The following is a 14,751-nucleotide window of genomic DNA, read 5'->3' as shown; positions in this document are numbered from 1 at the left end:
GGAATTATAAATCTGGAGTTAGCTCAAAATCGGGGGATGCACCTCGGGTGGCAGCATTGAAATTTCAAGGAAAAGTGGATAACCTCAGAACATAGACACATTTCTCCCCTCACAGCAAATCCAGCGTTCTCCTGCTTGTCCCCTAGACTCTGGGACCTCATCCCTAAATCAATTAGACTGAACCCGAACCTTCCATTCTTCAGGAAAAGCCTCAAGATTGATCTGATCAGTATACATTTTCCAGAATAGTGCACCCCACTCCCAGATTATTCTGTTCTATGATTTGTTACATGTAATTTGTATCTATTCAGTTCTATGTAAAGCATTCTGTTGGCCTTAAATGAGGTCCATGCTCCATAAATACCTATCAATAAATAACTAACAAATTCGACATCCATAGTCTAGGGTGGAAGATATGACAGTGTTCACCAGGAAGCAGGACACATCTGGGCAACAAAGGACAGGCTGGAGCCACTCAAGCAACCCACATTTCAAGGTGATATGCAGTGGCGTAACATAAGCCCCTCCACAGCCCCGCAGTGTGGGGGTCCCCGAGCTCCAGGTGGCACCCTCAGCATAGTACCCAGGTCTAAGAGCTCCCAACTGAGTCTGGGGGGATGAGGGGGGCCTATGTAGTTTGAAGGAGAGCCCCCTCAGGTGTCGTTACACTAGTGATCATATTCTTCGTCATCTTGAAGTCGGGAAATGTGCCTGCAGTAGGAAGTGTCAGGCCATCCGCAGGATCTTCATTTGGAGGTATCACCTGCTGCCTCTCATGTGGCTCACTTGTAAATTGTTTTGCTCCATCTGTTAAATAACCAGTCTGATTACTGGTCTTACAAAAGAGAATGTGCTTTAGTTTTGGCTAGTTTTTCTAGATGGTTCTTTGGCCCGCTATCGCTTACTGTGTGTTTGAAAGTGACAGATTCCATTAAAAAAAAAAAAAAAAGGAAGCCTGAAGGCTGATCAGCGAGGGCAAACGTCTTGTGCTGTTGAGTTAAGGTGTAGAGCTCTTATCTAGTGCACTGACAGCCAGAGCATCTCTAACGTCTGTGTTAGATCTGGTACCATCGGCGTGAGTCTCCCTTCCATTTTTCGCTGTTGTCTCCTCTGTTTTTTATATGTTTTTGCTGGTTTAGATGCTTTGGGCACTGTGCCACTGTTATTCAGTGCCACAGTCCAAGTGCTCCCTATTGTAAAGTGTTGTAATGGATTAGTGACTCCATGATTGGCTTATTTCATTTACTTGTCAGACCCTAGTACAGTGCACCATGTGTGCCCAGGGCCTGAAGATCAAATGCTGCTGGTGGGCTTGCAGCACTGACTGTGCCACTAACAGAAGCAGCTTGTAAAGTGTGTCTCAGGCCGGCAATTGCAGAGCCTGTGTGCAGTCTGGTACTGCCATGTCAACCTGGTAAGTGCACCCACTTACCAGTCCCTAAACCTTCCCTTTTCTACATGTTAGCCACCCCTAAGGTAGGTCCAAGGGCAGGATGCATTGTAAGTAAAAGGTAGGACATTCTCTGATGTGTGTGGCATGTCCTGATAGTGAATTACAGCCATTTTCATTTTTCACTATTGCAAGGCTACCTGTCCCCATAGGCCAGAATGCGCAGTTTGATTATAACATCTTATAATCCTAACTGGCCCAGGGAACATGGTAGAAAAACTAATTTAGTATGCCCGAACTCAGAATGTTAAAATACATCTTTTAGTGAAGGTGATTTTTACATTCTGTGTTTGAAAATACCACTTTTAGAAAGTAGGTATTTTCTTGCCTAACAATCCAGCCTGCCTCTGCTAGGTTGTGTATGCATGTCTGGTTTGTGAGTGACAGGAGGGCTTGGGCTCCAGCAGTCTGATGAGTCAGGGCTAGGCTGAATAGGACCTTGGCTGCAGAGAGAGTGGGGGCAGAGATTTCCTTTCACTCCCCTGAGCCCTCATAGAATAGAGAGTAGGGGGAGGAGATTTACTTTCAGCTACCTGGGCCAGGTCTGCTTTCAACAATGCTGTCTCCACCTCCTGCCAGGAACCTGCACAAAACTAGTTTTGGCCAGGCACAGGCACCCTCTGCCTTCAGAAGACAAAGGATTTACTAGTATAAATATTGGGGCCCAGACCCCAAGACTTTGGATCACTTCTTGGAATCAATACGAACCTTTGCCAAGGAGAGGAACCATAAGAAGCTGAAGGAGTTGACTGCCCCTGTGCCAGTGTGCTATTTTCTGGGGTTGGCCTGCAGTGCTTGCTTATTTGCCAAGGAAAGGAGAAGGAACTTTTATTGAACTTTCTTTCATCTTGAAGAAGAATCTCCAAGGGCTTGAATTGTACTTGACTCCTGCTGAAGTCTCAGGGATACAAGACTTCACCACCAGCTCCCCCCTGAATTTCCTTGCTGGGAATTCTGTCTGCAGAAGCCTGGGTACTGTTGGGAGCTGGAAGCGCGACTCAAAGAGGAGAAGCATGTCGCCACCGCAAGGGTCGCCGTCGCATCACCAGAGAAGGGTGTCTCCGTCGCAGCTGTTTGTCGTCGCATCACCGGAGAAGCGTGTCGCCACCACAAGGGTCGCATCACAGGAGAAGCGTGTCATGGGGCCTGTCGCAGCTCAGAAGTTCCAGAGTCGCCTCACGGCCGTCGGGCATGCACACATTGCCTTCACGTCATCGCATAAAAGATGCCATCTTGTCGCATTGCACCGGATCATCGCATCGAGGCGCCATCTTGTCGAATCGCAACAGGAACGCAATACGAGATCGGCGCATCACCTCCTCTCCGGTAAGGAACAGACGCATCGCCTACTTTGCTCAAGCACTGAGGAACCGACGCATCGCCTCCCCAGAAGCAAGGAACCGACACATGGCTCTCCCTGTGAACCTTTAGTTTATCTTGCGTTACGCATCCAAAGGTACTTTGTGAGAAATGTGTCGCATTTACCATCATCTTTGAACTAAGCTATTTCTACCATCTAAAAGTAATTTTTCTTAATACTGGATTGTGGATTTTTGTCATTTTGGGTGTTGTGTTAAGTCTATATAAAGAATACTTATTTTTATAAAACCTGTGTGGTGTCCAGCTGTGGTGTTTTCATTGTATTACTGTATATGTTCACAAATACTTTACACACTGCTTCTGAGAGAAGCCTTCCTGCTCATGCCAAGCTACCACAGAGTTGAGCTGGGGTTATTTTAGGAATGTAGCCCCCTTACCCTGACTAGAAGCAAGGGTCCCTATTTGGACAAAGGTGCAAACCATTGCCAACTAGAGACCCCCAGTTCTAACAGTCTGTGATGTAATTAAAAGGAAGGAGAGGCTCAAAGGGCTGTGATGTTACATCTGTTCCCTCTAGGTTTTTGCTGAAACGACATTACTTGTTAAGCATGTGGCCTTATTTAGAGTTTGGCGGATCGGATACTCCATCACAAACCTGTTGTATATCCCATCTGCCTTATTACAACTGCAATACAGTAGTATGTAAAAGCGCCCTTATACTAATGCAGACAGAATACCTACCACGTTTGTGACGGAGTTTCCCATCCACCAAACTGTAATTGAGTCCTGAAGTCTATAACTTCTCTGAAGGTAAGTCAGGAGAGCCAGGGAGAGTGGAAAATGCTCAACTAGTGAGTGAGTTAGTGAAAAAGTACACTTATACAGTATATACTGCACGGACAACCCACTGCTAGAACTCGGCACCTTAACATCCACAAGGTGGGCGGCGGGGCTACAGGACACTGTGATGTAGCCCTGATTGGATGGTTTACTGTCTGTCACTCAGATACTCACTGTCGTCAACATAGCTAAACATGCAGAATGATAACGTGCTGCTAGCTGTTCCTGCTCTGGTGCGTCACTTTGCTAAATGTCCATTAGCAACAGCCTCTTAAGTAGAACTTTAATTGAAAATAAAACGAAGCCACAAGTTCCCCCTGCCGCAGCATATCCCCGCCATGGGCCTATTTCCAGTCTTTTGAGGTTCAGGGAAGGACATTCTTTACATAGAGATAGTAATGAACCCCATTGGCCTGCTGCCCCCCTGCCCGAGGAAGGTGGCAAAGACACTCCTGCTAGTAGTGAGTGTGCAGGCGACGCACTGGCACGTGGAGCTCGGTGTCTATGGCCAGGAGGAGGTCCTAAATGGCCAGCACAGGTGTGGGAATCGGCTCTTTGTGAAACAATAATATTGTAGGTACATCTTTTTAGGAACTTAAATGGTAAAAAACAGTCATGGGAGAGCTCCTGGTAGAGGTTGGGTCTGTAAAAAGATTTCAACTAAATGGCAGTCTCTTTTAACACTGAACAACCGGTCAGATTGTCAGTTTGAAGGACACATAAAATGAATTGCTGTTTTTAAATGAAAAAATCTGCAGTTTTAAGTACAATAGTAATCCATCTCTGACACAAGGGAAGATCACATGGGGGCAACATCATGGAATCTCCATATACACAGGGAGAACTGCTCACACTTGTTTCTACATTCCTCATTAAGGGGTACAAAATGGAACGTGTTCTTACCCATGCACAGCCTTATCCCTTTCTCCTTAAGGAGGTAGTCCTCTGAGCCATTTCCACAGAGAAAGGTCAGTGGAAACCCACATTTTTGGAGTTTTGGGGGTCTGCTTTTTCTTTTACGCTACTGTGTCTTGTGTTTCTGATGCTCTGGCAGACATTTTTAATTATCCACAAAATTTAGACTATTAACACCCAAGCACAATTCTTTCCCACTCATTGAGCTTTTGACAAGGGAGCAGAGAGTTCAGTTTTGGGTCTTTTTCGTGGGTCATGGGTCACATATGGGGGCTACCACTTGGCCAGTTTCACTGCTATTCATCCTGAAGATAGACAGGCTCTTGTGCAAACCAGACTTTGTTAACAATTAGATTAATGTAAAAACCATGATTTGCAATTCTAAATGCTTTTTAATCAAGTTGTAAATGAGCAAATGATTGCAAAATGAAATAACAAAGTAAATTAAACTACCTCATCGTCTCCACAGAAAGATGCAGGCTTTTCCTGCACTTCTAAATCCCACACATTCCCGCTGAAAGTCTGGGCCTCAATTTGCATCCTCTGAAAAGAAAAAAGACATGTATTTTTGGTTTGTTTCACATCATTATCGTTCATCTGTTTGATAATCCTGCCTGCAAGGTTTGAGATATAATCACTTTCTGTCTTCACGCACAACTCTCATCGCGACACTCGTTTTTAAAGACCATCAAGCAAGCACTGCTTTTGTTATTTATGAGATAACAAGATGCACACATTCGCTGGCCGCGCTTTGGTGGACTTTGATTAGAAGACTGGGATCTATATGCATTAACTGAATGTCGTAGGAATTGTAAGTGATATCATGGTAGCGGTAATTGTTCATTTAAGTCTATATGTATATATATTTCACTGAAAAAAACAAAGGTTAAATGAAGTGGAGCTATCGGTGAGAAAGATTTTAACCTACATTAAAAAAACTCAGAAATGTACTGACTAAGCACTACCATTAAAAAAAACTAAAAAAAACAATTTGCCCGTTATATGTACCTGACATAAGTATAACTTGTGCCGTCATACAATTCAGATGTCATCAGTGATGTAACATTTGCATAAGCATCACATCACTGCGGGGTATTTCATACTTATGTCAGTTACATATAACTGGTGAATTTCAGGAGGGGGGTTTGGTCCTGATGGAGTCCCACTGGAACATATATCTATACATTTTTAAGCTTAATTTTTCGAAAACGGCTCCACAGAATTACACCAAATCACAAAAAGCATCCTTTCTCAATAAATATCTAACTTTCTGCCAAATACGGTGTAATTCATTTCAGTGTTTTTTTCTGTATCATTGTCTAATTTTTCCTTGAGAAATTGCACAGTGAAAAAATATGTTTTGGAGTTCCCTTTTTCTCACCCCCCCTTGATGGATCACCCCAAAACTTTCCAGGAAGGAGTTGTGCTAGATCAACTTTTTTTGGGAAAGTTTTATGAAGATTAATCAAACGGCACCAAAATTATTAGCAAAATAAAGAACGCTCTTCCTGTGGAAACTGTGGTGACTCACGCATAATTACACAGTGGTGAGCACCACTTTGTAAGATATATATATGTATAGATATATAGATATATATATTTATATATCTATACATATATATATGTGTATGTGTATATTACCTACTGGCGGTCGCCAATAGGTAGTTATAGTTAGGACCTATTTTCCATAGGAAATCCGCAACATTCTATTCCCAATAAGTCTGGCGCCGGTTGACAAATCTTCGCAAACTTTTCCAAACTTTTGGCCAGCTCCGGTCTGCTCCTATGCTGAATGTTTCGTGGTGATTCGTCAAGCGGGGGCAGAGAAAAAAGGGGGTCCCAAAACACGTTTTCCCCATGCAATTTCCCATAGGACGTGTTGACGCAGCTACAGCCCGAACTGCTGAACGGAATTACACCAAATTTGGCAAAGAGGTAGTCCTTAGTTCAGACTCATGCCTTTTGCATAAATGGTGTAAATCCGTTCAGTAGTTCCTGAGAAAATTAGAGTTAAAAAGATAGATATATCTATGGCCTCGGAGGATCCACGCACCCTATGCGCACCCTGAGCGCACCCTCTGCGAACCGAGCGCGCACCCTTCCGATCACACACTGAATGCTAATTGGCTGTCAAGTGTCTGTCTACATTCAAAACCAGAAACTGTTGGCAGCCATTTTGTGCCTCGGTAGAAGCAAGGCTGATTAAGTAAGGGAAATAAGTGTGTGAAAGATGTAAAGGGGGCAGGGTAGAAATACTCTGACCCTCTAGTGTTGCTTAGGGGCTCCCAGGAGGACCCCCTGGGGTCCCCCCCCTTTTTTTTTTAAACAGCGAAAAGCGCGCAGGGTGCGCGGATCCGGCCGGAAAAAAAACCCCAGGCGCGGGATTCCGCGCTTCCTTAATAATTAACCCCCGGGGGGCCATATGCCGGGGGCAAAATCTGTAAAAATGAATGGGGGGCCTGGGGGGGCCCCCCAGCCCTGGGGACCGCTACTCCCCAGGGATAGAAAATAGACAGGGTGGGGGGGCGGAACGGCCCCCCCAAGCCCCGGGGACCACCACCCCCGGGGCTTTATTGTTTGAGGGAGGGGGGCTGCGTGGCCCTCCTCCTGGAGCCCTTGAGGGCCCTGGGGACCGCCACCCCCCAGGGCCAGCTCCTACAGTGTCCTGGAGTGCCCACCTCAGGACACTGTTGTTTGGTATGAGAGGGCGGGAGTCTCCCGTCCTCCCATAGCAAACTTTGTTAGGATTTTGAGAGAGAGAGCAGGGAAACCTGCTCTATCTTTCAAAATCCAAACGATATTGCTTTTCCACACGGGGAGCTGCATGTCAGCAGCTCCCCATGTGGAAAAGCAATGCTGGCTCCCAAAGGACGCGGGGAGCCGGCTGGGACCGTGGGGGCGTTGGGGCTCCCCCCACGGTCCCCAACGTTTTTTAATAAACCCCGGGTGATGGGGTCCCCGGGAATAATAAAAATTAGTGATAGGGGCTATTTTTTTTTTTACAGTAAAATTAGGAGTCGTGCATCCTAACGCGTTGGGTGCACGATTTCTCTCGCGTAGGGTACGCGTTCCTAGCGCGTTGGGTGCTCGGATCCAAGGAAAAAAACCTGACATTTTTGTGAGATAAACATCAAGCTTAAGTGTTTCGTTCTTGAGTGGCTCTAAAAAGAGCCGTTGTGTTCATTGAGAGTTTTTGGTACTGATAAGTAAGTACCTATACAGAGTCTAAAGTTGTTAAGGAACACTCTGTTTCCTTCATCAGTAAAGTGTACTCCATCTCTCCTATACATCTCTTGCATATGAAAGCGCAGATTGTTATTGTAAATGGACCCCATTCTATAGTCTCGGAGAAAAGCAGAACCAGATTTATTCACATGTTTCCTAGCTTTCTCAATCTGTGGACAAAAATGATTGGACCAGTTCCATTTCTGCCTTTGGCATATGTTAGAATACACAAAGGCAGTTTTGGGAAAAAGTGAAATCAATTCTGCAAAGGTGTCCTTCATAAGCATTTCCAGACCTACCCCGGTCAAAGTGCCTAGGTCATTGCCACCACAGTGCACTATTATGAGGTCAGGGTGTTGGAGATGCATAAAGGATTTTACCAATGGCATCAATTGGTGCCACTTTAACCGTCTCTGTCCAATCCATTTAATGTCTACATTTGGCAAACCTAGGTCTTTGTGAATGCCTTTGTTTTCTGCATACCTTTGGCTCCAGAAAATATAGCTGTGTCCCACAATCCACACTCTAAGCATCTTGAAGGGAGGTCTGGATGCACTCAGATGGTCTCTGTAAATGAAATGGCAGTTTGAAAAGTAAGATTTTTCTAAAATGGTGACTAAGATGCAGTTTTGAAAAAAAGACAAGAAATCATTGGTTGTTTGACAACCTTCTACACTGAAAAGTAGGGTGCATGTTTCTGTTTTTTAAACCCATGATTCTTATTGGTTAACAAAAACTGATTGAAAGGAACATTATATATGATAAGCTGATATGTTGAAAAGTCAAGCACACTTGCTGTTTTGATTCGCAACATTGTGTGCTGAACTTGTGACCTGTGTGCTCAGTTCAGTGTTCCATGGCCTGTTTCTATGGTAACAGGCAGAAGGCAGACTGGGGGTATGGTTCAAATTTATGTCATTTGGAAAGGGTTGAAATGTTTAACCAATAGAAATGTGTGTTAGCTTTTGAATTAATGTGGGAAGGAATGTGATTTGATGTTTACATGTATATGTGTGGAAAATGAGAGGAATTGACACACTGAAATAGAAAAATTTAGAAATCCAATGAAAATCATTAAACATCATAGCTTTAGAGATAAGTTATAGATAGGAATTAGCATTTAAAAAACCTTTGAAATTCACTGAAAAAAACATAGGTTTCATGCACATTATAGTTAGGAATTGGCATTTAAAAAACCTTAGAAATTCACTGAAAAAACCATAGGTTTCACGGGTGTTATAGTTAGCTGGACATTTCCCTCATACAAGACCCTAGAAATTCCCCCGTTATAGTTAGTTCAGCTAACTATAACTCGCGCCCCCGCAATGCACTGCTGATGATGTCACATATTACATCACTCATGACATGGTCAGTGACATCACTGATGACATCACTGATGACATCACTGATGACGTCATTCATGTGATCATTTGATGCTTCTTGTCACACCCTAATATAACCTTTGATACACCCACTCTAAATGACATACTGCCACTCTCAAAACCATAGACAATCCAACACCAATAAGTAGATACCTCATCACTGACTCTTACGTCTAAACACTCATCCACTCATTCACCCATACAGTCACTCATACTTATGGTCACTCAGTACAGGACTATCATATGCACTCATACACCTATATAGACACACCCACACCGCTACTCATCCATAGAGTTACTCACACATATACTCAGTCATGAAAGTAATTAATCACACTGCCATGTACTCACCTATACAATTATACACGCACAAGCTCAATTACTCATACAAATACTAGCAAATTCTTATGGTCTTATACAATCAATGATACAAGCATACACTCATCCATACAGCCAATCACACTATCACACACTCTCAGTTATAGTTATTTCTGTACTCCAACATACATATATACTGCCGTTCACATATGTAGTAATATACACATGTACTAATGAAATATATATTCACTCACTAACACAACCATACATACACTCACCCACCCATACAGTCCATCACAGATGCACTCTTAAAACCATGCACCCACTGAATCACCCACTGACATCTATGCACAGAGTCACACACACTCCACCCACACAAACACTCAGGCACCCATACAGGTACTTAGACAACCAATCAATAATCCATATAGACACTTGTGTAGCTGTTCACAAACCCATGCAGCTGCTTACACACCAACAGACAGACAGATACAGATATACACACAGTTTAGTCACTAGTCCGCACTTACATAGATTTAATCACTCACTTATAGAGTCAGTCACGCATCTACTAAATCATCCATTCACACACTTATACACCCACTCATTCTTCCATAGGCCTTTCCCTATAAATATATAAAACGTATTTAAACTTTACAAAAACACACAGTCACTGGATGATGTCATCAGTGATGTCATTTGAGATGTCATCAGTGATGTCATCACTGATATCACTGACCATGTCATGAGTGATGTAATATGTGACGTCATCAGCAGTGCATTGCGGGGGCGTGAGTTATAGTTAGCTGAACTAACTATAACGGGGGAATTTCTAGGGTTTTGTACGAGGGAAATGTCCAGCTAACTATAACACCCGTGAAACCTATGGTTTTTTCAGTGAATTTCTAAGGTTTTTTAAATGCCAATTCCTAACTATAACGTGCATGAAACCTATGGTTTTTTCAGTGAATATATATATATATAAACACACATACATATATATGGTTTAGCAACCTAAACATACATACTCAATCATCCGCCAAATTATTATTATTTTTTATTTATAGAGTTTTATATAACGTGGACTAGACCCAAGGACATCAGAGCGCTTCACTTAGATTTACACAAGCAGCAAATACCTGAGATACGTTTGGAGTGAAAACATAAATTAAACTGAACCTCACCCACCCATCCATAACAACGAGCCTACCCGCCCATCCAATCCCATCCATCTAACCTTTAAAATACCACTCTACTGAACTAGTAACTCATCTTTTCATCCAAACACGCCCACTCATCCATCCATCCCTCCGTTCATCTTTTTACCCATCCTTCCACTCATATATTATTATTATTGCATTTTGTAAAGCGCAACAGCTACCTCCAACGGAGGTGTCCCAGCACTGACAGCAAGTTATGTGAGAAAGAGAACTGGATACTTGGATGTATCCAGGGCTTTAAGTGGGCCGGGTCTTTACGGTGCTCGGCACAGGAAGTTCTTAAAAGTAGGTGCTGAAACCGGTCCCTTTCGGGCTCGCCATTGTTACCCTCAGGGTGGGGGGGAATAAAAAACTTAACTCTGCAATAGAAGCACCGGTCACTGCTTTTGATGTAACTTCTAAGAGACTTGTTTTTTAGTTTTACACACCGGAAACTTGGAGCGCTTTACATGCGCGTCGGTCACATTACAAAAGCACATATTCATGTTTTGAATCAGGGGATGTTGAACCGACCTCAGGCTCGAAGCTGCTTTCTCAGTTCGAAAGTCAGCAATTCTAGCCTTACGCCACATCCTTGCTCACAAAAACTGCAGCATTTTCAGTATTATATACAGCGAAAACATAGTTGGTTCATATTTATCTTCTGCTACTTACAACCACTGACAAAGTCAATAGTCCTGGCTTGTTGTAGGTGTAATGTTACTTGTTGTGTTATATATCTAGAGGCAATGACAGAAGTAGCAAAATTCCAGTGGGGCGGTACACTATGCTAAGCACAGATTTTTAGCTTAAGTGTTTTAAGCCACGCCCATAACTACATAGGCCACGCCCCTATGAGAGACCCCCCCCAGTTTTTTTTATCCCACGTAAAGCCCTGCATATATCCTTGTATTTATCTCTTGCAGCGCATGCATATCTGTTGCTACACACACATGCGAATATATTTTTAATATATCAATTAATCCCGTCAATTATCACAATGAATTAACCAGTGTTGGTGTTAAAGATTAATATCGTAAATCATTGCTGGTGTTTCCGGTTCCTTTACACAGTGATGTGTCGCCCCATGCCAGGCCGACCTGCTGCCCTTCACCAGGCTGCCTCCTCTGTCAGGCTCTGAGCAGGCACTGTTTGTTCTGAAGCAAAGGCACCGAGAGCAAAACGAACAAAGTGGACCTGATTCCAGCCACCCACCCGCACTAGAAGTGCAGGTGCCCACGGATTCACATGCATCCACTATTTCACTTTTATCTTATTTTCCTGATGCATTTACTCGGGTTGTGTTTGTTGCGGTGCCGGTTCAGCCTCACACATTCACCCAAAACTGAGAGCGTTCCACTGCACTTCAGCCACAGGATAAGTGCCCCGACACGTCTGGTTTGGGCGCCGGTGCCGCCGTTTCGGGTGTATTCACCCACCGTGGCCGCGGCGCCCCTGCTTGCGTCGTCTCATCGGAGACCTGCAGCTTCATTCCATCGGGCTCCGGCGCATCCTTGCAGCAAGGTCACCGGGGACAAGAGCATCAAATGATGCTTTCCACCACTGACAGCTCCTCCCCCCCCCCTCCCTTCCTGGGAGGCTGCTCGCTCGTTCTAAATACCTCTCCCCTTCCGGATCCACGCGGGGTCTGGGCACAAATACATTAACGAGCTGCTCGTTATGTAGGCCCTGCATGATACACTCTAAAAGCAATTAATGGTGTTTATTTGTAGATAACTGAAGCATTGCCAGCTTCAGCCCTGGAATCCGTCCTGGCTTCATGTGACTTGTAAGACATTAGGCACGGGTCAGCGCGCAGGACCCCGGATTAGCAATTCCCGTGCGCGCGGAGCGCCTCTGTCTCCCGTCAGCCGGGAGCACGGGCAGAGTCTGCCTGAAGTACACAAGGTGCCAGGGCTCAGAGCGGCCCTGCTGTCCGTGCACCCGACAGGGTGTCACTAATGATGCATCAGGGGGTGAGCCAGGCAGCTTGAGCGGAAATCTAGCAGATTATTTAAATACAACCCTTTTCCTGCGACAGATCACTTCATTTATTGCAGATTTCCGGGCGCGTTTTTAAAAATTTCCCGGAGCGTTGGAATTGTTTTAAAATTCAAACACACTTTCTTTCTGGGCCTTAATTTCGAGGAAGTACCTGCAAAAGTTATCAGTAAGGAAGAAGGAGTGACTATTTATTGTGATGTTAGCAAAGTGGCAATAATCCTGGTGATCAGCTCCATTTTAAATCACCCCGGGAGGCTCTCTCCTGTTCATCGTGTCTGAATGTGTGTGTACTTTTAGGAGTACGAGCTACTGTGGAGTCACAAGCATTGTGCACCGACACTCATCCTATGTATTGTGGAATCACAGGCCTCGTGCATAGACACCCACTGTATATTACTGTGGAGTCACATGCGTTGTGCACTGACACCCATCCTATGTTATTGTGGATTCACAGGCCTCGTGCATAGACACCCACTGCATATTACTGTGAAGTCACAGGCGTTGTGCACTGACACCCATCCTATGTTATTGTGGATTCACAGGCCTCGTGCATAGACACCCACTGTATATTACTGTAGAGTCACATGCGTTGTGCACTGACACCCATCCTATGTTATTGTGGATTCACAGGCCTCGTGCATAGACACCCACTGTATATTACTGTGAAGTCACAGGCGTTGTGCACTGACACCCATCCTATGTTATTGTGGATTCACAGGCCTCGTGCATAGACACCCACTGTATATTACTGTGGAGTCACAGGCGTTGTGCACTGACACCCATCCTATGTTATTGTGGAATCACAGACCTCATGCATAGAAACCCACTGTATATTACTGTGGAGTCACAGGCGTTGTGCACTGACACCCATCCTATGTTATTGTGGATTCACAGGCCTCGTGCATAGACACCCACTGTATATTACTGTGGAGTCACAGGCGTTGTGCACTGACACCCATCCTATGTTATTGTGGAATCACAGGCCTCGTGCATAGACACCCACTGTATATTACTGTGGAGTCACAGGCGTTGTGCACTGACACCCATCCTATGTTATTGTAGAATCACAGGCCTCGTGCATAGACACCCACTGTATATTACTGTGGAGTCATGGGCGTTGTACACTGACACCCATCCTATGTTATTGTGGAATCACAGGCCTCGTGCATAGACACCCACGGTATATTACTGTGGAGTCTCAGGCTTTATGCCTTGACACCCGTCCTATGTTATTGTGGAATCACTGGCCTCGTGCAAAGACACCCACTGTATATTACTGTGGAGTCACAGGCTTTGTGCCTTGACACCCATCCTAGGTTATTGTGGAATCACAGGCCTTGTGCATAGACACCCACTGTATATTACTGTGGAGTAACAGGCGTTGTGCACTGACACCCATCCTATGTTATTGTGGAATCACAGGTCTCGTGCATAGACACCCACTGTATATTACTGTGGAGTCACAGGTGATGTGGACTGACATCCATCCTATGTTATTGTGGAGTCACAGGCGTCGTGCATAGACACCCACTGTATATTACTGTGGAGTCACAGGCGTTGTGCACTGACACCCATTCTATGTTATTGTGGAATCACAGGCCTCGTGCAAAGACACCCACTGTATATTACTGTGGAGTCTCAGGCTTTGTGCCTTGACACCCGTCCTATCTTATTGTGGAATCACTGGCCTCGTGCATAGACACCCACTGTATATTACTGTGGAGTCACAGGCTTTGTGCCTTGACACCCGTCCTATGTTATTGTGGAATCACTGGCCTCGTGCAAAGACACCCACTGTATATTACTATGGAGTCACAGGCATTGTGCACTGACACCCATCCTATGTTATTGTGGAATCACTGGCCTTGTGCAAAGACACCCACGGTATATTACTATGGAGTCACAGGCATTGTGCACTGACACCCATCCTATGTTATTGTGGAATCACAGGCCTTGTGCATAGACACCCACTGTATATTACTGTGGAGCAACAGGCGTTGTGCACTGACACCCATCCTATGTTATTGTGGAATTACAGGCCTCGTGCATAGACACCCACTGTATATTACTGTGGAGTCACAGGTGATGTGGACTGACA

General features: G+C 44.6%; 1 protein-coding gene across 6 annotated transcripts in view; it reads right to left on the bottom strand.

Moving 5' to 3' along the window:
- MAMLD1 (mastermind like domain containing 1) overlaps nt 1-14,751 on the bottom strand; it is a 296,270-nt gene that overhangs the window by 38,898 nt on the left and 242,621 nt on the right. For 4 of the 6 annotated variants that reach the window (XM_085608007.1, XM_085608008.1, XM_085608009.1 and 1 more), the window contains exon 3: nt 4,979-5,068. The exons of the other annotated variants lie outside the window; for them this stretch is intronic. In XM_085608007.1, the coding sequence (XP_085464133.1) occupies nt 4,979-5,068 (90 nt within the window). The remainder of the gene's footprint in view (nt 1-4,978; nt 5,069-14,751) is intronic. 6 annotated transcript variants of the gene reach the window in all.

The sequence above is a fragment of the Triturus cristatus genome, chromosome 5_2 (genome assembly GCF_964204655.1).
Source record: "Triturus cristatus chromosome 5_2, aTriCri1.1, whole genome shotgun sequence".
Taxonomy (NCBI): domain Eukaryota; kingdom Metazoa; phylum Chordata; class Amphibia; order Caudata; family Salamandridae; genus Triturus; species Triturus cristatus.
This window is presented reverse-complemented; position numbering and strand designations above follow the sequence as displayed.